Source organism: Alternaria arborescens, assembly GCF_004154835.1.
Source record: "Alternaria arborescens strain FERA 675 chromosome Unknown contig_97, whole genome shotgun sequence".
Taxonomy (NCBI): domain Eukaryota; kingdom Fungi; phylum Ascomycota; class Dothideomycetes; order Pleosporales; family Pleosporaceae; genus Alternaria; species Alternaria arborescens.
In genome coordinates this window covers 1-20,020 of record NW_021167952.1, presented here as the reverse complement: position 1 = coordinate 20,020, position 20,020 = coordinate 1, and the positions used below count along the sequence as shown (strand labels likewise).

The following is a 20,020-nucleotide window of genomic DNA, read 5'->3' as shown; positions in this document are numbered from 1 at the left end:
AAAGCAAAGCGTAGTCAGAAAGAAGGAAGCTGTTCCTCAGCTAAAGCTCAAAATGACAGAATGGCAAAGTCAACGCAGAGTAATCCCCGCGAGGTCCCTCTACGTGATACCTCGCCTTTGCACTTAAGCAAGAACGACTGGGGCGGAATACCTGTTCCTATCAGTCTAATACACAGATTGGAATTCTGCCTATCAACATTGAGTTCTCAGTCCACTCAAGGGTTTCGTATTCCGTTGGTAATCAAAACCCATGGAGTCGCAACAAACATCAACATTGATGTGTACGACAAGTCACAGACCCTTCCTACCGACAGCGGTACCACGCAATTGGAGCCCTCTCTAGGCGATATCAAGATATCTGAGCCAGAGCTGCGATCCGAGCAGCTGCAACTTCCGCCGCAACCGTCGCTTCGACAAATTCTCAAGGTCCGTCGTCGCCTGCTCAGCTCGGCCATGAAACACGATAACATGGACGCAGTCATGGATCAGCAACCTATTACAACCATCGAGGACTCCGAGACCGAGACCGACGAGCTCACTTTTCTTACGTTTTCGCCTTCCAAGGACTTGGCTCATTCCAGCAGCAAAGACGAGGCGAAGCTAATGGGTCATCGAAAATCTGATCATTTCCACGAATTGATCAAAGTAGAACCCAGTAAGATTAAGGCAGAATTCAGTAAGATTGAGGCAGAATTCAGTGAGATTAAGGCAGAAGCCAGTGAGATTAAGGCAGAAGTCAGTGAGATTGAGGCAGCATTCAGTAAGAAACGGAAGAATCCTGACGACGATGCATCTCACTACTCGGGGGTTTTGGTCGACTCAAGCGATGAAGAAAACGACAGCGAGGGCATCTTGGATACCACGCGTATCTCTACGGACCCCAAAGAAATGGCCATTCCCGTAATCGTTCCAAAGCACGAAAAGGTCGACCCTGTCAGAAAATGGCTTTATGAGCATCCTGCCTGCCCATATCCTACTATGGACGAGAAGATAGGGCTGGCTACTGCTGCTGGCCTCACAACCCAGCGATTGAGTTGTCGCTTGGCTAATCTTAGGTTACGTCTTAGACGCGAACTCCATGAACTTGCAACATACACAGACATTGATACGTACAATACACCGCGACCCAAGTCACAGACCCTTCTTACTAGCAGCGGTACCACGCAGTTTCAGCCCTGTCTAGACGATGTCACCAAATCTGACCCGCGCACTATTCTTAGATCTTCAACTCACAAAAACTTGGTCCATCCTAGCAGCAAAGACAAGGCCAAGCTGATGAACTATCAAGGATATAATACTACCGATGGACCGGACAAGGCAAGAGTCAGTAAGAAAAGGGTGAATTCTGACGATGATGCATCCCACTGCTCTGAGGCTTTCTCAAGTGAGGAAGGAGACGACAGCGACTACGAGTGGGATAACATCATTACATGGAACTACTCTCAACACGATGCACTACTCTCCTTCCTCCCGTATATCCGCGGTTATGACGAAAATACTTCTCCCCCGTGCAGCGACTCCCCAGAAAGCGGAAGCACTACCAGTGGTACGACGAGCGATACTCCTGCGTCGTCATCTGCATCTAGTCTTTCTGGAGGAACTGACCCTCAAGGAAACGGATATACCCCACCAAGTGCTGGGACAGGGTTCCCAGATAATGGTAGCAATCCAGTTCTTGGAACCAAGGAGGGGTTTGGGGCAAAGGTCGCCGTCCCCCGGCCTCTTCCCCTCATCTGCTGGTATTCTGCCGCTGGCATAGCTTGTAATGCGAAGCATGTCTCGAGCTCGTGTAAAACACGATACTTGTGGTGGTAAGTTGAACCACGAAGCCTTTGTCATTCATAGACGCTCATTGATTCAATAGTGATCATGCTTGGGGCAAGGATGAAGGTCTGAATCATCGGCTATCTGATGCGTGCCAGCGGTGTAAACGTTTGTTTCTTACCGAAGAACTTTTGGAAGAACACCATGGAACTTGTCGAAAATTGATCCCCTTAGAGCTGGAGGAATTAAATAGGATACCCAACAGACTCGGGATATCTCGCGAGTGTAAGAAAGCCATCGAAGTTCTCAGGAAACGTATCGAAAAGGAGACAAAGGGTGGTAAGCCGCCAGCCCTTCACGATGACGACACTATGACGCTGTTGGAGCAACGAGTGGACAGCAATGTTTCGCTTTACATAAACGGGTCTAACGCAAGTGAGAAGACCGCTAGGTCTGAACTGTGGAAGTGGTATTTTATCTTCAAGAAGTTGCGGCCTGACGACGAGCTTCCGAGAAATCCATGTAAGTCCTGTGTCGTATTCTTGGGGCCTTCAAAATCTTATATCTACTCTAGTCCTTCCAGCACAACAGCCGTTAGGACTTGAATTGAGTCTTGGAGAAAAACCCAGGGCTGACGCTCGCCTCATGTTCATGTGCAACCTCAACCAGGACGAACGCCTCTCTAAACTCGACAACGACCAGCGTACCGCTCTGGGCCGCGTGTTCCTCAATACTCTAGAGATGCTAGGTCTCAATCAAGCAAACAATAGACGCCGGACTGCTCAGAATTCTACCAGAAATCCACGGAAAAGGCAGAGAATTTCCCCACCGGAGAGTTGTGAGCGTGCACCAGATTCAACTTATCTTACTCCGGCACCTACGACACCAGCACTGGCACCAGCTCCGATACCAATGGAAGTTCCTCCATCTGTTCGGAATCCAGTAAACTTTCAGCATTCTACATTCACACCAGCCGAAGTGCAAAACCGACTGCTGCCGCAAATACCGTCATCCGTCCCCCAATCATTTATGCCTAGCACTGATAATCTTTGGCTGCTACAACAGCAGCAACAACCACAACAACAATTGCAGCAGCAACAAGAAGCAGAAAATGATCATTCGCTTTTACCCATGGGCGACCTCGGTTATATCAATTCGTGGATAGGCTACGATGAGCTCACAGAATTTGGAACTCGAGATTATTAGAGCCTAGTCCAATAGGGCTCAGCACTTGTCCCACTACGACAAAGCATGTTAAGAGCTATGTAGATATAGATAGAGAATCTAGAACTCTACAATGCTGTTAATCATCTTGGGTATTCTTGTTAGAGGCTAATATAGGCTGTAAGACAGGGCTTGTTATCCTTTTGCCTTTCAAGCTTTTCCTTTGTTTGAGGTAACGAGCACTGGAGCCCACCTGGATACGTTTTACCGGCTTTTCACAGTAGTCTTGGGGACACGATGTTGCGTCTCGATGTTGCAGCAACGGAACAGTGCTCCACATGGAGATGCGAAGCATGCTTCGAGCAGCGGGTCGATGAGGCGTCCTGAGAGGGTTTTGGCTGAATAAGTCAATGTTTTGGCATGGTGGCCGCACCAAACTCCGATTTTGGGTGGATCCGTCGCACGCCAATCGCCAAATTTCTTGATGATACTAGTCATCTTTCTTACAGCGCAGCTCTCCATTATTTGGAACTGAACGCAGTGGTTTCTCAGTCCCGAATAAGTTCTCAAACGCTTTTGCGTCTCTGCAGATACCAGAAAGCATTTCATAACGTAAATTATATTATGAATGAAGCATCTGACATCAAATCTCGATCTTCAGGTCCACCAAGTTTGACCCAGTAGCCCCTGAAGAGTTGGTTATTAATGCTAATGCTGCTGTGGTATCGCCAACTCTCTTTCGATAGTGAAGTCTACCTGTTTCTCGGTACCAGCCATAGGTCTCAACTCGGTCTCACTGCCCCAATCGTCACTTCCTTTTCTACCTTGTTCACTACTCGGCAATCTTAGGCCTGTACTATGGCTCCACCTATGTCCACTGAACATACGGCGGGCCTTGCTTTGCGGCCCTGACGCACTTGCCTCTGCAGAACCATATACTGGTGGTGCAGATGGACTTGGTCGAGTGCGCCCTATGTTTCCATTCAATAGGTATCTGAACGCCGGCAGTGTAGCGACTATAACAGATACGGATGACTCGATGTGGCTCCACATACTCAGTAGCACAGGTCCATCAGCAAGTGCGGCCGGGTCGGGATTCGAAGTAGCCTTTGTGACTTGCGCAAGCCGTGCGAACGCGAAGGCGATGATGATGGTACCGAGTGAGAAGATGACAGCGAGTCCGAACTTCTGCTGGGCTGAAACTTGTAATTTGCGCAACAGGTTCAGAGGGAGAAGCATGATGAGAGCGTCAGCAACGACGTCTGCGCTTGTTGCGAATTTGATGGAGGCGTCGGCTCGGATGAGATCCTCTGGATCGCTACACCCAGCTATATAAGTCAGAAAGTCACATAGAAACTGTTGAGATGAGATACTGACTTGCGCTCCAGTACTTGGATAATGGCCGGCAGGTCAGGAAGTTTGAGGCGATTGATGCGAGGTAGAGGAGTAGCACTGATACAAAACACACCCACCAAGCGCGCATGTATATGGGCAGTCCAATGACTAAACGTCTAAAGAAGAATAGTATGGAGAATTTGGCTAGAGACATATATCAGCATAAGATTCCTCGGCCGCGTCCAAGCAATCTCAACCTACCAGCCCATAGGGTTGTCCAAAACAAAAGCATCTGACTAAACATGAGTTTGAGTGCAGTGCGTGTCCTTTCGACGAACTCATCTGGTGGTAATGGCATTGGGGTAGTTGGATCTGCTATAGCTGCTTTTGAGTATTCTTGGGCGAGGAAGAACTGCGGTAGCAATCGTGTGATGACCACAGAGAGAGCCGTTAAAGATAGCAAGCCAAAGAAGACGAAGTGATCGTCGGCGAACAGCCGGTGTTGGGACTTCCATCGTAGAAAACCTCTCAGAGCAGTTAAGACGAATGACGCACCCCACAGACACCATATCAACGTCTGTATCATGTTAAAAATGTATCGTGTATTGATGTTCAACTTACCAAAAGTTCAGTGTAGTTCAACGTCATTTTGGCTGCTACTTGTTATTGACGGAGTGGAATGGATGACACCGCGACTGGCACGATCAACTCTTAAGAGACATTTATCTACGGCAGGGACATGTGAACTAGATCCTATGGAACGGTAAGTACCGTAGTCCCGCCGCAGGATACATGTCAGCCCTTCAAGTCTCAAGTCCACATGTGTTTGGCAGCCACTATAGATTCCCCCGCAGAAGGCCTCGATGCCGTCCAGACATGGAACTACAACGGTTCAAACAGGAGACGGTAAAATTACGGCGCAATCCTTCCAACATGCATACACGCAACAGGATGACTTAGATGGATAGATGACGGCCTAGTTCAAAATGTTAGAAGTATTGGAAAAATGTATGCAACAAGCCGTCAGGCATCGTGAATCCAACTGCCCTGCTTTGCCCAGCTCCCTTCACTCGTAAGGAGTAACAATAAATGTTAAAGGCGATAGTGGCGATGGAAGGAATACCAGGAGGCGCGTAGAAATTAGAACTTAGACTAACAGGTCCAGGGAGCTGTCGACAAATCAACGGAACCGAGAATGAGACATCATCTTATCGCTGCCGGGGGTTGCTCATTGGAGTCATAGCTCCGATACAACAACTGATTTCCACTTTCGCGGGACGCAATTCAAGGTTCCCGGGAGGCTGGACCAATCCTTTGGACACGGCTCGGTTACGCTGCCCCTTCCTTCGCGTTCAAGCTTTTCATCCACGCGGCAAAGGTGAGGCACACTTAATTCGTGCCCGCCATCGGTACACCGAACTTCCGAACGAATACATGTCTGCTAATGACACAATAACTCGCGCGATCGAGGGAAACATGTTTAGGTTGGTAATGAGGCGCGATACAAGCAGATAAAAGACGATATGAATCTTAAAGGGCATACGATCTTGATCTGTGAGCACGGTTATAAGAAGGAGGATCATAAAGAAGACGTTTTTCTCGCGTTGGTAGGGACTAAACGATGTTTATTGGTCAATGTGCGTAGCAAAAGGATCTAAACACTGTAAATAGCGCATCCGAATTGATCAATCATGCATCGGCGACTTTCCAGCCACCAGGCATCAGGTTGGTATATACCCGAAGAGGATCGTACTTTGTACGAATAGTCTTTAGCCTTCTCAAGTTGGCAGCCGGATAGCTTTGGAAAATGGGCTGCCCTTTTCCAGCATCATTCATGTACAGGTAATCAGCGCTCCATGATTTTGCCTTGAGCAAGCTGTTGATGCTTGCTGTAATCTCATCAGCAGCAGCGCGTACCTTGACATCATCGCTTGCTGACGTCCAAGTGAAGTTCTCCACCATCCAGAAGAAAGGTGCCTTGGAGACATCCACGCCTTGAGGGTTACCACCAGTCTTAGCACTGTGCGACAAAAATGCCTTGGTAACAGGCTGAAAGGTTATTGAAGCCTGGAGGTTGGCAACGTTGGGCAGCTTGGCATTGACGCCCGAGATGAAGGTGTCGTGAATGAGCTGAACAGCGGCTCGATCGACGACAGACGAAAGGGTGCGGAACTCCTGGCGTAGCCCTAATGGTTGAAGAGCGTCTGTAGCTGAGATGTAGTCTGAAAGCGGTTGCAGTGCATATGAATCGGCGACAGGGGTGAGCTTCGGCGCAGTGAAGTTCTCAAACACTTCTGGGTTGTCAGTAGTGGAATGGTAGAACTTAGCAGCCGCATAAACCGTCATGTTCGCCGCAGGGAAGGTAAGGATCGTAGGAATGATGGCAGCTTTGGGATCTATGCCGCCGTATTGTCCAAAGTTGTAAACACCGTCCAGGTAGCCTTTCGATTGCGACTGATCAAATTGCCCGATGCCAACGTGAACATCGCTACCCTCTACTGGTCGTAGATCGAATCGTGTGACGATACAGAAGGAGTTTCCGCCTCCCCTCAAGGCCCAGAAAAGATCGGAGTATCTGTTCGTCGCTGTTGCTTCAATGATCAGACCGCTGGACAACACGCACTATCGTTGTCAGCTCAGAGCTAAGCTCAAGAGAGATAGTGACAACTTACTTGATACTTCTGAACGTTGTCCGAAGCAAACCCATACTCCGAAGAGTAGAAGGAAATTCCCCCACCGAGTAGCAGACCAGGAACACCCACGTGGCCCACACGACCTCCAACAGCCGCGAGTCCAGATGGTTTGAGATAAGCGTAGACGTCCCTCCACCTATTTCCGGGACCAACGGAGACGATAGACTTGTCTGTCGAAAGAGACAAGGTCGTCAAGTTGGACGAAGACAGCAACACACCGGAGCTATCGATTCCGTTGTAGCCAGGTATTGGCATATGTCCTCCTCCTCGCATAGCGAATTTTGAGAGGGTGAGTGTCATGGTAGTGACCGCGTACGAAACTTGTTGGGCATTTTGAGGAACGAAGACGCACGCAGGACTGCTGTAGACTGTGGCTGACCAATAGGCTGTGGGTTGTTAGCAAATATTGCGCTTGCGTCTCGATTGTAAACACATACGCTCTTGTGTCTCATAGGAGTAGCCCGGAGTTCCAGGTAGAAAGGTGCTTTCAGGGTATTTGGCCTTCAATTTCGAGCAGGCGACTTTCTCACCACCGAAGAGGCTCTTGGCTGCTCCCGTCGCAATTGACGGTGCGGCAAAGAGAAGAGCCGCAACACCTGCTAAAAGTACCATGTTGAATCTAGGGAGATGATGCCAATAGCTAAGTACGAACGAGATAGACGGGCGGATGCTAACGTTTATGAAGAATATCGGACGGATATAAACTATTGCCTCCGCGGCTCGACTCCATCTGAAAGCATGTCGGTCTAGTGCACCTAGGTCTCCCATTTACCGGAGCTGTTACCAATTCAGGACACAGGAAGGATCGTCTGCATGTTCGGCTTGCGAACTATGCGATGGATCGCAAGCGAAGAAGTCGTACCGCTCGTACATACAACGTGGGTGTGATATTTGCGTCTGCAATACACCCATCAAGGTACACGAATAATAGTTTCCATGGGGTTGTTACAGCGCAGCGATGAGAACAGTCTCGAGTTATTATCAAACCTTGGGATGCAAGGATGAAGGAACGGTCTGCCGTACAAAGTACGCGTGGTGCGGCGCGGATTAGCCAGGCTACTAGCGCCAAAACGCCCCTCATCCTTCGGGCGAGGTCCCCACCGCTTCATCTCGCGGCCGCCCCATCGGTTGAGACCCTGGGTTCGGTTGACCACGACTCGGGACTGTAGTGGGGGTGCGATTCTCCAGTTGTCACTTCATCCTCGCGTTATGTGATTTCGCCGACCTTGTTTGTAACCTTTACAAAATATCTATATAGCGTTTTTCAAGCACTGCAAAACGCGTTCTTTTTGCTTACAGTAAGTAACTTTGCATTATCTTAAGATCGGTTGGGAATTGATAAGATCAATACAACTTGAAGACTTGTTTGCATGCCTAGGTAGTTCATCTGGGAAGCAAATATGACGCATCGCGTTTTTTTCTGAGTCGTTCGTAACAAAAAAGTTACTCTGAAACCATACCAATTACCATACCGAAGATGTATTGATATGACCATGTCAGATCTCTGTAGCAGACTATAACGAGAGGTCAAAGCTGAAGTTAGTCTGGCTGTCACTCTTACATCTGAACAGCAATATGTTGACACGGTGATCAATAGCTTCATAACGCTGCAGTCGTCCCATAGTCTCAGTCCTCATGGCGCGCAGTAGATACAGCTTGCAAGGCGGGACGCAGCCTTGCAAAAGCAACCCATACCAGCAACGCCAACACAGTCTCGATAATTATCGCGAACCGGAAGACACCAATACCCATGCCGTCGATAACGGCACCGATAGCAAACGGTGAAAGCGCTGCTCCAACCTGACCTAGAGAAGCCACAAAGGAAACAGCGGCAACATGCAACTCTGCCGGCAACAACCGTGTAAGCACAACAACCCCTGACGGAAACATCGGACCCATGATAAACCCTAGCGTTGTCATCAGCGCCACAGAAGCAGCTGCAGACGACAGAGCAGCGAAGAGAACATCTATCCCAATAGCGAGAACAAAGTACAAACCAGTCGCGCGCCGCACCCCCATTCTATCTGTTGCAAAACCTAACGTGAGTCGTCCAACAGCCATGCCAATCCAGTACCCCGTAGAAGACAGACCAGCGACGTAAGCGGTTGAGTGACGGCTGCGCAGCATGAATGAGACGATCCACCCCGAGATCGCTGTCTCGATACCAACGTAAGTGAGAAAGTACGCTGCGCAGAACCAAGTAGCTCGGTATCTGAACACGGCCTTGACGTCGATCTTGGAATCGTTGATTTTCGACTGCTTGCTTTCGCGGTAGACGGATGCGGTTTCGTTACGGAATGCCGTGACCAAGACCAAGAAAGAGAGAGCGCATGCTCCAGCCTACAACCATTAGTCAAGGAAGTGAAGACCTTGGATTCAGGAACTCACCAAGATAGCATACCAAGTCCACCACGGAAAGTGCCTGGTGGTCAAAATAGTAACGATAAATGGACCCATGGCCCCACCAACACTATAACTCCCATGCAACAGCCCGCTCACAGTATTCGCCTTCTCCATACTCCCCGCCCACGCACACCAACTCCCATCCAGCAGCCCCGTTCCCAGCCCCTGGAACATAAAGGCAACCAGCACCCACCCAAACCCCGGATGCGTTGCTACCATCGTCGTAGCCAGGATTTGTAACAAAGGCGCTGCAACTGCGATTCCTCGTTGGCCAAAGCGGTGATGCACAGTATCGCTACACTGTGCTGCTACAACGTAGCCGATGGGCGGGACGAGAAATATGCAAGATACTTGGAGGTCGGTGAGATGGTAGTAGGAGGAGAGGAGAGGGAGGACGGTGCCGATTGAGGAGTTGAAGAGGCCGAGTGTGGTGAAGGAGTACATTGCTGCCGCAATCTTCAACATCGGGCGCGTGTCCATCTTTTCATCGACATTGCGAGTAGTCTCGTTGTCTCCTGGAGAGCTATTGTTGTCATGGAGAAGCGGTGAATCTTCGTGGTTGGTGGGTTGGTGTGCCATGTTGTTGCGACGTTGCACATTCAGATCGCGATGCCAGATTGTTAGTTGCGTTGTTTTATGTCAGCAAGGTCACGAATACATTCTTGACGAGTTGGGAACAGTTTGAGAATGAACGTTGATTGATGATATGGATAGTTGATTGTCAGTTCCGGCGGAAACTGGTGTCGCGGAATGTCGCTAGGAACAGGTAAGCGTCACCCAGGCGGCTGGCCAATGACATCATCACGTCGCGTGTTGTGAAGTGATGCCCAACGCCCAGGATGTCGTCCTGGTAAACATATAGCTGCATACCGTAAGGGTGCCAAGCGCTGACATAGACGCATTACACGTAGTTTTTCATGTTTCAACATGTTGGGATCGGCCAAAATGAAGCTTCTCAGTTTTCGTACGCCAGTACCTGCGTAATCGCGACTGTTTTCGTGTCGCGCAGGAATTGCAAGGTCCCTTCCAGACAAACACTCTGGTTGAGGTGGGCTACGCTCGTTTCGAGAATGACATCTAGCCTTCGATAGAGACTCAATCTTCATCATCCGAAGATGCATAGCCTAACCCAAGCGAAAGCGTGTTTACGAGCTTGGAGGAAGGTGGCCCTGCTGGTGGCTTTGTCGCGTTTACGGATGATGTCGCGGGACTCTTTACGCCGTTACCGCCGCCCGTAGTAGAAGGTGTGTTCGTTTTGACATCCGGAGTAGACTGCTTCGTAGCCTTTACTCCGTTGGTGCTGCTCTTCTCTTCAGGCATGGAGCTCGATTTCCTAAGCTTTACGCCCTTTAGGAGACCAGCTTCAGTACCCTTTTTCCTCTTTCGTCCAACTGCCGCCCATTGGCCGGCATCCTCCTCTTGAGGTGTTTCTGTGCTCTCTTCTTCGAGACCCCGAGCCTTCCTCTCGGCTTCTTCGCGCTGTCTGCGGAACAAATCTAATTGTTCAAAGGTTTCTTTCTTTACATTGGCTTCTTCCTGGCGCTTCTTTTCCAAGACTGAATCCAGGTAGTCGGCTTCTTCGTCGTCCAGAGCAACATGCAGCTTGTACCGCGCTTTCTCTTCAAACTCAGCTTGCTTCTTGTCTTTGTTGGCTTGCAAAACCTCGAAAAGACTTTTCCCGTCTTGCTGCTTCGCTAGGTCGGCTTTGGCGCGTCTCGCATCCTCAATCTCTTGCTGGGCCTTTTTCCACTCATCATCGCGTTCAACTTCCTCACCAGCCTTGCCGCCACTGACGAATCCTGAAGACATTGCGGTCCACACTTATACGGCTAGCGCAGGTTGCTGATGGCGGTGCAGTGGAAGCGGGAATGTTCAACGGCAGAACGCCAAAAAATGGTACTGTTCCGACTTCCTTTTGGGTTCTAGCGCCAGGTGGGTAGCGCTCCACCCCCCACCCGTTTAACCTCACCCGCGGGCAAATCGCGTCCTGATACGTGGAGGTTTTATGCCGGTGCTTAAAGTTGCTCGGTACAGATACCAACGTGTTGGATGAAGGATGGCCCTGACGTAGGAGGGGTACACAACGCGTCGGCACTGCCCCTCCAGATCACCCTTCAAAAGTTTGCCATTCCTGCCTTCTTTCAAATTTCCTACATCCCAAACTTTACCTTACAATTTATGATTCGTACCCTAGCAAGAATGGCACCCAAGAACTGGACCAAGGAGCACTTCACGCTCAACACTGGCGCAAAGATTCCCGCTGTCGGTCTCGGCACATGGCAGTCAAAGCCTGGTGAGGTTCGCGAGGCCGTCAAGGCTGCCCTCCAGGGAGGATACCGCCACATCGACACCGCGCTTGCCTACGGCAACGAGAAGGAGGTCGGCGAGGGTATCAAAGACTCTGGTGTACCCCGTGAGGAGATCTGGGTTACCACCAAGCTTGACAACCCATGGCACAAGCGCGTTGAAGAGGGCATTACCAGCTCTCTGAACAGTCTTGGTCTCGACTACGTTGACCTTTACCTCATGGTAAGTTGCTCAACATCAAGGTATACTCCCCGATTGGACTAAACACTGACGCGGTGACAGCACTGGCCTTCTTCCACCGACCCCGATGATCTTAAGAAGCACTACCCCGACTGGGACTTCAAGGACACCTGGGCGGAGATGCAAAAGCTCCCCGAGTCTGGCCGCGTAAAGAACATTGGTGTTTCCAACTTCGCCATCAAGAACCTCGAGAAGCTGTTTGCCGATTCTCGCTTCAAGACCACACCTGCCGTCAACCAGATCGAGCTCCACCCCAACAACCCCTCGTAAGTCATGTGTTGGCAGCTCACTCATGTATGTGTAAACTGACAGTGAGACCAGCCCCAAGCTCCTCGATTACCTCAAGGAGAAGGGCATCCACGCCACCGCCTACTCCTGCCTCGGATCAACCGACTCACCTCTTTACAAGAACGAGAAGCTCAAGAAGCTCGCCGACAACAAGGGCAAGTCTGTCCAGCAAGTCTTGCTCATGTGGGGTCTGCAGCGTGGCTCCAGCGTCATCCCCAAGTCCGTCACAGCATCCCGCATCCAGGGCAACTTCCAGCTTGACGGCTGGGAGCTGACTGATGAGGAGATGAAGGAGATTAGCTCGCTGCCTGAGCGCTTCAAGGTTTGTGGTGACGCCTGGCTACCGGTCAAGGTCTTCTTTGGCGATGACGAGTAGGTCTTTACGTACAATGATACCATGAAATAGAAAGGAATGAACATGTGACTGCAAATACACCCGAAGTGTCAGTGCGTGAAGCGTCTTTGGTGTTGCGGAGTGACGTCGGACATGACCTTGGGAGCCTGAGCGCCTGCCTTGTGGCGATTTATCAGCGTCATGTGAGAACGCGTTTGGCGCTAGCAAGACGCGCCTGATCTAGATGCCCGTTCGCCACTCATCTCTCTTTCTTGAACACTTCACACTCGACTCCAGTACAACGACTAATTCACACTTTTTTACCGTCCCATATCCGCCAAAATGAGTGCCGAAGAAGAGCAGTTCGATGATAGCAGCATGGGTGGCCCTGGTGCCCCCACTCCGGTGTCTGCGCTTGAGGTATGCTTTACTTAACTTAGTACGCGCAGCGGACATTGACGAGACCTCAGGGAGTCAATGGATTGACTGCACGCGACATCAAATTGATTGTTGAGGGCGGCTTCAATACCGTAGAGTCAATTGCCTATACGTATGTCAGCCACTGTGTGTAGATTGGCCCCGCCACTAACAACAGACAGGCCACGGCGAGCGCTCGAGCAAATAAAGGGCATCTCAGAACAAAAGGCCTCAAAACTACTTGCAGAGGGTAAGCAGCAACGACGCCGCTATATTGCCTGTTGCTTACTTGAACAGCCTCCAAACTTGTCCCTATGGGCTTCACCACGGCTACCGAGATGCACTCACGCCGCAGCGAACTGATTTCGATTACAACCGGCTCAAAGCAACTGGACACTCTTCTGGCAGGTGGAATTGAGACTGGCTCGATCACAGAGATCTTTGGCGAGTTTCGAACGGGAAAGAGTCAGATTTGTCATACACTTGCCGTTACCTGCCAGCTGCCGTTCGACATGGGCGGTGGTGAGGGCAAATGCCTATACATCGACACTGAGGGCACCTTCCGACCAGTACGATGTTTGGCTGTGGCAAATCGATTCGGACTTTCAGGAGAAGAAGTTCTAGACAATGTTGCTTACGCGCGCGCATACAACTCTGATCACCAGCTGGAGCTTCTCAACCAGGCCGCCCAGATGATGACGGAGACACGATTCTCATTGCTCGTCGTCGACTCTGCCACCGCACTATATCGAACGGATTTTGCAGGGCGTGGAGAGCTTTCGGCTAGGCAAACACATTTGGCCAAGTTCATGCGCACGCTACAACGGCTTGCGGATGAGTTTGGTATTGCCGTCGTAATCACCAACCAAGTCGTTGCACAAGTGGATGGTGGGCCAAGTGCCATGTTCAACCCAGATCCGAAGAAACCTATCGGAGGAAACATCATTGCGCACGCAAGTACGACGCGCCTCAGCTTGAGGAAGGGCAGGGGAGAAACGCGTGTTTGCAAGATCTACGACAGCCCATGTCTGCCAGAGAGCGATTGCCTGTTCGCCATCAACGAAGACGGCATTGGCGATCCCAAGGAGAAGGACCTCGAGGAGAGGGCCAATAGGTGATGAGGCTGATGGAGGGGCTTCGGCCCCGATTCGCATTGCCGGTGCAAGGCGTTATGGGGCGGTGACGATCTAGATGTGTTTGGTCGTGGACGATTTATGTTTATGCAATGCGTATGATATCCTAATACAAAACTTGAACCGAAGCACATCATGGTTGTCCACTTCTCTCGCGTGCTGCGTGATGCGAGCCCCCCTGCAAGAAACGTCAAGGTGATCTGCGGTGAAGGACAAAGCCGCGTCCGTGCACGCGTGCGCCAGACAGCTTCGTGCATGCACCGCGGCGACTGTTTTTGTGAGCTTTACCTTCGCGCCGACAGCTGCAACTCCAACCCAACGCGCGCTACAATTCTTCGACTCCTGCGACGACAGTCGGGACCCTTTCGCATGCGATCGCCATGGTTCAAACCGGAGGCACATGTCTCTACAAAGAGGCGCGATTGAACATCGAACCCGCCTATCCTGGCTCGACAATCGTATTTTCGATACCAACACACGCTCCTTTCGGGGTCCGAGGCACGGTGAAGCGCAGTCTTATCACAGAGCACTATGCAGACAAAGATGAGGAGGCCTTCACGAGGCGTCATCTAGCCACGGATGGATCCATGTTCTTTCGGCAACACCATGCATACCCGCGAAGCTTCCTCTGGCGAGTGCTGGACAACAGAAAGATGTTGGAGATACAGTCCACCGACTTGGACCACGACTTTGCCGACAAGTTCGAGGCCAACCTCACGCTCCTCTTCCAGTTCCCCGCCGAGATTCGACCCTTTTGCGTCGCCTTCGCTGAGCCCGCTGACAGAGACGCATTGAGCGTCTTCGTAATCACGACGAACAACGAGCTCTATACCATGACTCTACACCGCGACTTCTTCTCCACTCCCGCAGCCTCGGAGCAGGAACCCGAGACGTGGTGCAAGAGGTTCGAGCCGGCCCTCTTCAGCGGGCGCATACCCTACAGATTGGTCGCCGAAAGCGCAGAGGAGCTACTCGTAACACTTGATGATGGGGCCATCTGCCGTCTGATTTGGGACAAGGCCAACAACACGTGGGACGGGGCGCGGTACCAGCAGAGTAACTGGTCGGTGCGCGGTCTTCTGTCATGGAAAGCGCAGCCCACAGTCCGGTTTGAAAACGCAGACTTTGCTGTATCAGCCGCCGCTGCGGTCGCGATATCACCGAACAAGCAACACATCCTCTCAGTATGTTTGGATCACTCGATAAGGGCGTGGAACATTGCGTCAGGCAAGCCAGGTGCTCACATTGACCTCTTGGGCGCCGACGACTTCGCACTGGAAAAGTCACAAGCTTCATACTCGATTGGACCTTCGCAGTCGACGCTCATGACTGTCGTGGACGGTCTTGGGGGGCCAGGAGGCGCAGAGTATCACATCGTCACCTACTCTCCGAAGCAGCATCAATTCAAGTTCTGGGGCGTGCGGGACGCGGACGACCAGGACCATGGATTCTACGATGCTGCGCAGGACTCGGAGCTCATTCCGCCGATTGACGAACTGATGAACACGACTGTATGGACACTAGAGGAATTCCACGTAATTCCAGGACCTGGGTGGAGAGGCTCGGAGATCTGGATACGCGCTAGGTCAGGACCGAGCAGTAAAGTCTACTCATTGAAATTTGACCTCACTGATTTTGCCGACCAACGAACACAAACTTGGAAGAGCGATTGGGTGTCTGTTGATTCAGGCCCATTGACCGTCGAGGCACTAAAGATGAATCCTGCGAATCCTAGCGAGCGAGAGTTGGAGCCTGACGAGGAGGTCTCTGATCAATGGATTGACTTCCTGTTCTATCCCGGACGGTTCACGATTGCGACGTTGGAGACGGCGCTGCTCATCTGCAAAAGAGGTTCAGAGCGGGTGCGGTCAAGTCGATCGTCGAATCGGGGCAGCTTGAAAGAGCGTCTAAGCGCCACTATTGTCACCCTCGCGGTCGAGCACAGTCCGCAAACAGAAGATCTCAGCAAAGCCATAATAGCAGAGTGGCAGGCTTACTGGAGTCTGGTAAAGGATCTACATAAGCGAAGGGGAGAATCGCTATCACTCGTTTACGACCGAGCTACCGACCGGCCGTGGCTAGTGTTGAGCGACCACCTCTCTGCGATTAGGAATTGCAGCGAGTCAGAAGTCACTACTCTCAACGCAGCTGCCATCTCAAGCCAGCGCGTGCTGAGCAAGCCCCTACGGCAAACCCTGGATACTTCGGAGTCTCGCGATGTGGCACGTTTATTGAACGCCGCAGCTTCCTTCCGTCAACGACTGCCATCTTTTGTCCAGCAACAAGTACAACGCCACATGGAGATGGACCTACTACAGAGCCGGAACATCACAATCTTGGATCGCATGGAATGGATCGAGGTCAACAGCGAACTGTCCCAGCATGTCACTGACGAGGATGTCACCGTCCTTGTGGAAGAGCTTGGTATGGAAGTGAAGGACTTGGGCACCGAGACATTTCTCCGAGCTATCAAGAAGCTGGACTATGAACACGATGGCCGACCTCAGTCGAGAAAGCAAATCGCAAGATATGGGCTGAGTGCGCTATCTTCAGTCTCCAAGGAAACGCTTGAGAATGACCACAATGCCCTATTGGACTTGCTTGTGCTGCTGTTGTTCATGTTCATCGAGCTGGAGGGAGAAACACATGATGAGTGGGATGCATCTGAAGTCTTTGCAGAGCTTTTGCTTCGGTACAAGGATTGCATGGTAGTGTCCTGGTTAGCTCGCACAGTGTGGGCTCACCAGTCTATGACGGGTCAAGCGTCAGAGCAACTGTATCGCATGTTGGGCGAGATGTACAAGACCCAGAAGCTACCTATTACCCAGACAGTCCTCGAGGGCATTTACGGACTGCGCGCCTTTGAGGTCTTACTACCAAAGGATACGAAGGCGGGTCTACTCACCCACTGGAGCCGGGGCTGGTTGTCTTTCATCTTTAGGGAACACGACTTTGAGAATGTCGTGGAGGACATTATGGGGTTCCTTCTAGCACAGCAAGAGTACGACCTCGCTATGGACTTTTCCAAGTTCCTTCCAGAAGGTCATTGGGCCTCTTATCTGAAGGGGCGCATGCACCTTGCACTCGGTGAGAGTGCGCTGGCGTCTTTGTGCTTCCAAAAGCCTGCATATACCATGGGTAAGTCTACTACATGCAAATTTGCCTACAGACCACTAACCTGTACAGCCCTCGGTCCAATGTTCGATGTCTCGGAAGAAGACACAGCAGGCCTGGTATCAGAAGTCGAGCGAAACTCGTTTTCCGAAGGCCTAGCACGCTACTACAGTCACGTCATCGGTCTGTTCGAGAAGGCCAAGGCATATTCCTACGTCGCGGATTTTGCCAAACTCGGTCTGCGATGTTTGATGGGCCAGGAAGATGAGGAGCTCAAGACGGACCTGCTTCAACGGCTCTTCACCGCTTCAATACAAACAGCTAGATTCCATGATGCATATTCTGCGTTGATCAGGCATAGCGATACAGCCTTGTACGTCAAATACCCGTCTTACCTACTGTCCGACTTGTTATACTGACTGTTGCCGTTCCCACACAGGAAAACGTCTGATCTTCAAACTCTCATCACAACCATGGTCACAGCCTCGCAAACTCCCACCCTCCTCACATTCCCGTTCGTCGGCCTCTCCGACGCCGTCGACACCATCCTCACCTCTCTCTGCCAAAAGACACTCAACCTTGCTTCCGGACCGCCGTACCATCAAATCCTCTACTCGTTCCGCATCAGCCGAAACAACTTCCGCGGCGCAGCGTCTATCCTGCACGAGCGGCTGCAACGTCTCAAGACAACAAGTAGCAAGATCCATGACCCGGCTGATGAAAGCCTGGCGCAGATTTACCTCATGATTATCAATACTTTGTCGGCGGTGAGCAAGGAGGATGCGTATATTTTGGCGGAGCAGAGGATGGAAAGTAGTGGTGCAGGAGGGGGGTTGAACTGGGGGATTGGACAGGGCAAGAAGTTGCTCAAGAGGCAGATTGTTACGCTGGATACGCTGAGGAAGGAGTATCAGGAGGAGTTGGATCGGGTGGCGGCGATTGAGAGTGGGCAGTTTCCTTTTGTGGAGACCGAGGATGGGATGGATATCTTGTAGGAGTGTGGTGTGTTGGGTGTTTATAGCATGGCGTTTGTTAGGGAGTATCAGAGGGAATGATGGATGTAAGACTATATGTGACCTGCATCTGAAAGGGACTTTTTTCTTCTTTCTGGATGGATGACTGTAGCTAGCAAATATGATGGAGATCAAGATGTCTTTACGCAGAGTAGCTGTTTGAAATGTTGATCATGCATGGCTCGAGATTGATGGGTGAGGAGGCCGGAGGTGGAAATGACGCGCTAAGGCGCGCTCAGATGGCGGCGAATTGCGGGGCGTCGCGACCGACGTGTGGGTGCATGGCAACCGCTGGAAGACAGCAGGCCTGACTCGTCACTGCTCACCACTCCAAAGACGGCAGATGATCTGTACAGCAGCGCAATGAATGCCTTGTTCTCTCTCTCACCTACACAGACGCACTCCTACTACAGCACATAGTCATGGTGATGCTCGCATGTCCCATCGCGTACCCACGCACTCCACTAACACAAACACTCAGAACTCAAAGTCACTGCGCCGCCTCGCCGCCGACCACGGCTCCCTGCACACCGCCGGCCTTCCTCCCAACTACCTATTCCCTCCAGGCGCGGATGACTCGGCAGACCTCACCTCTCTAGACGTCCTTCTCGCCGGCCCTGTAGGAACACCTTATTCCGGCGGTGTATGGCGCCTACACCTCGACATCCCACCCACATACCCCGCAGCCCCGCCCACGGCGCAATTCCGAACCAGACTATGGCATCCGAACATCGACGAGGCCACGGGCGCCGTGTGTGTGGAGACGCTGAAGCGGGATTGGAGTAGTAGTTTAAAGCTGAGAGACGTGCTCGTCACGATATCCTGTCTCCTCATCCAACCGAATCCCGCGAGTGCACTCAACGAAGCAGCGGGCAAATTGGCCGTCGAGGACTGGGAGGGTTACTGTAGAAGGGCAAAGCTCATGACGGATATTCATGCTGCTGTGCCGCGGGACATGGCCGACGAGGTCAGGCAAGCGCAAATGAGGGGCGAAGACAAGGAGATGCCGTCTGAGGAATGTATCGCGAAACCGACGTCCAAGGGCAAGGAGAAGGAGCGCGTCAAGATGACGCCCGCGGGACCAAAGTTGCAACGTCCAGCGAGTGAAGATGAAGAAAACAGGCGACGGAGAGGGGGTGTCGGCATGCCGGGAGAGCAAAATAGTGATGCAGAGGAAGACTGGATACCTGGACCGCCACCGCCCTCTGGGGGCGACAAGACAGCAGCAAGAGGAGGTGGTAGTCATCATCATGCAAGGACGAGGAGTAAAGGGAATAACGCTTTTGGCATCAAAGGGCTCGCGAGACTCGATACGGCTCCGAAACGCGTCTTTGGTGGTACGCATACCCCGACGCCGACGTCGCCTGGTATACCGAACCCTTTCCCCGAGAAGGAAGAGGAGAAGCACACTACTATTGTTGATGACGCTGATGGTCCGTTCGTTACCGTCACGTCGAAACGTGACGCACATGGCCTAAAGCTCAGCTCGACGACCACGACCACGACCAAGGCAGCGGCGGAGTCAACAACAGCAGTAGTAGTAACAGAACAAACAGAAACCCCCGACCTGCTCAAATTCTCCCACAAGAACCCTTTTTCGGCTATCCAACTCAACAACCAAAGTCATCCTTTGATCAAGGAATTCTCGTATAGTTGGGAAGATGCGGCTGTGTTGCACGATGCTACTGTTGCTGGTGGTACAGTGGAGGAAAAGTCACTCGTGAGGAAGAGACTGGCAGGCGAAGAGTTTGACAAGAAGAAGAAGTGGGAGATGAAGAGGTTTAGGAGGGCTGGGGGGGATTTGAAGAGGTTTAA

General features: G+C 51.5%; 9 protein-coding genes across 9 annotated transcripts; 5 read left to right on the top strand and 4 right to left on the bottom strand.

Moving 5' to 3' along the window:
• Positions 1–60: 60 nt before the first annotated feature.
• Positions 61–2,970, top strand: AA0111_g12693 (hypothetical protein; the record flags this gene model as incomplete). The annotated part of the gene is made up of 3 exons (XM_028646704.1): positions 61–1,811; positions 1,865–2,286; positions 2,339–2,970. 3 exons carry the CDS (start codon positions 61–63, stop codon positions 2,968–2,970), a joined length of 2,805 nt encoding a protein of 934 aa, XP_028499700.1.
• Positions 2,971–3,636: 666 nt separating this feature from the next.
• On the bottom strand, positions 3,637–4,911 carry AA0111_g12692 (hypothetical protein; the record flags this gene model as incomplete). The annotated part of the gene is made up of 4 exons (XM_028646703.1): positions 3,637–4,256; positions 4,306–4,467; positions 4,525–4,840; positions 4,885–4,911. 4 exons carry the CDS (start codon positions 4,909–4,911, stop codon positions 3,637–3,639), a joined length of 1,125 nt encoding a protein of 374 aa, XP_028499701.1.
• A 1,041-nt stretch (positions 4,912–5,952) lies between these two features.
• Positions 5,953–7,568, bottom strand: AA0111_g12691 (hypothetical protein; the record flags this gene model as incomplete). The annotated part of the gene is made up of 3 exons (XM_028646702.1): positions 5,953–6,885; positions 6,936–7,342; positions 7,394–7,568. 3 exons carry the CDS (start codon positions 7,566–7,568, stop codon positions 5,953–5,955), a joined length of 1,515 nt encoding a protein of 504 aa, XP_028499698.1.
• A 1,014-nt stretch (positions 7,569–8,582) lies between these two features.
• AA0111_g12690 (hypothetical protein) lies at positions 8,583–9,938 on the bottom strand (the record flags this gene model as incomplete). Its single annotated transcript, XM_028646701.1, has 2 exons — positions 8,583–9,296; positions 9,345–9,938. The coding sequence occupies 2 exons, from the start codon at positions 9,936–9,938 to the stop codon at positions 8,583–8,585; spliced, it is 1,308 nt and encodes a 435-aa protein (XP_028499699.1).
• Positions 9,939–10,454: 516 nt separating this feature from the next.
• AA0111_g12689 (hypothetical protein) lies at positions 10,455–11,168 on the bottom strand (the record flags this gene model as incomplete). The annotated part of the gene is made up of 1 exon (XM_028646699.1): positions 10,455–11,168. One exon carries the CDS (start codon positions 11,166–11,168, stop codon positions 10,455–10,457), a length of 714 nt encoding a protein of 237 aa, XP_028499711.1.
• A 390-nt stretch (positions 11,169–11,558) lies between these two features.
• Positions 11,559–12,570, top strand: AA0111_g12688 (hypothetical protein; the record flags this gene model as incomplete). Its single annotated transcript, XM_028646698.1, has 3 exons — positions 11,559–11,888; positions 11,949–12,172; positions 12,228–12,570. 3 exons carry the CDS (start codon positions 11,559–11,561, stop codon positions 12,568–12,570), a joined length of 897 nt encoding a protein of 298 aa, XP_028499710.1.
• Positions 12,571–12,870: 300 nt separating this feature from the next.
• Positions 12,871–14,063, top strand: AA0111_g12687 (DNA repair protein; the record flags this gene model as incomplete). The annotated part of the gene is made up of 4 exons (XM_028646697.1): positions 12,871–12,948; positions 12,999–13,078; positions 13,128–13,195; positions 13,243–14,063. The coding sequence occupies 4 exons, from the start codon at positions 12,871–12,873 to the stop codon at positions 14,061–14,063; spliced, it is 1,047 nt and encodes a 348-aa protein (XP_028499708.1).
• A 395-nt stretch (positions 14,064–14,458) lies between these two features.
• Positions 14,459–18,187, top strand: AA0111_g12686 (Nucleoporin; the record flags this gene model as incomplete). The annotated part of the gene is made up of 3 exons (XM_028646696.1): positions 14,459–17,216; positions 17,265–17,565; positions 17,632–18,187. 3 exons carry the CDS (start codon positions 14,459–14,461, stop codon positions 18,185–18,187), a joined length of 3,615 nt encoding a protein of 1,204 aa, XP_028499707.1.
• Positions 18,188–18,627: 440 nt separating this feature from the next.
• On the top strand, positions 18,628–20,020 carry AA0111_g12685 (hypothetical protein; the record flags this gene model as incomplete). Its single annotated transcript, XM_028646695.1, has 2 exons — positions 18,628–18,630; positions 18,687–20,020. Coding segments are annotated over 2 exons (1,337 nt in total), but the record flags the coding sequence as incomplete, so codon positions are not given.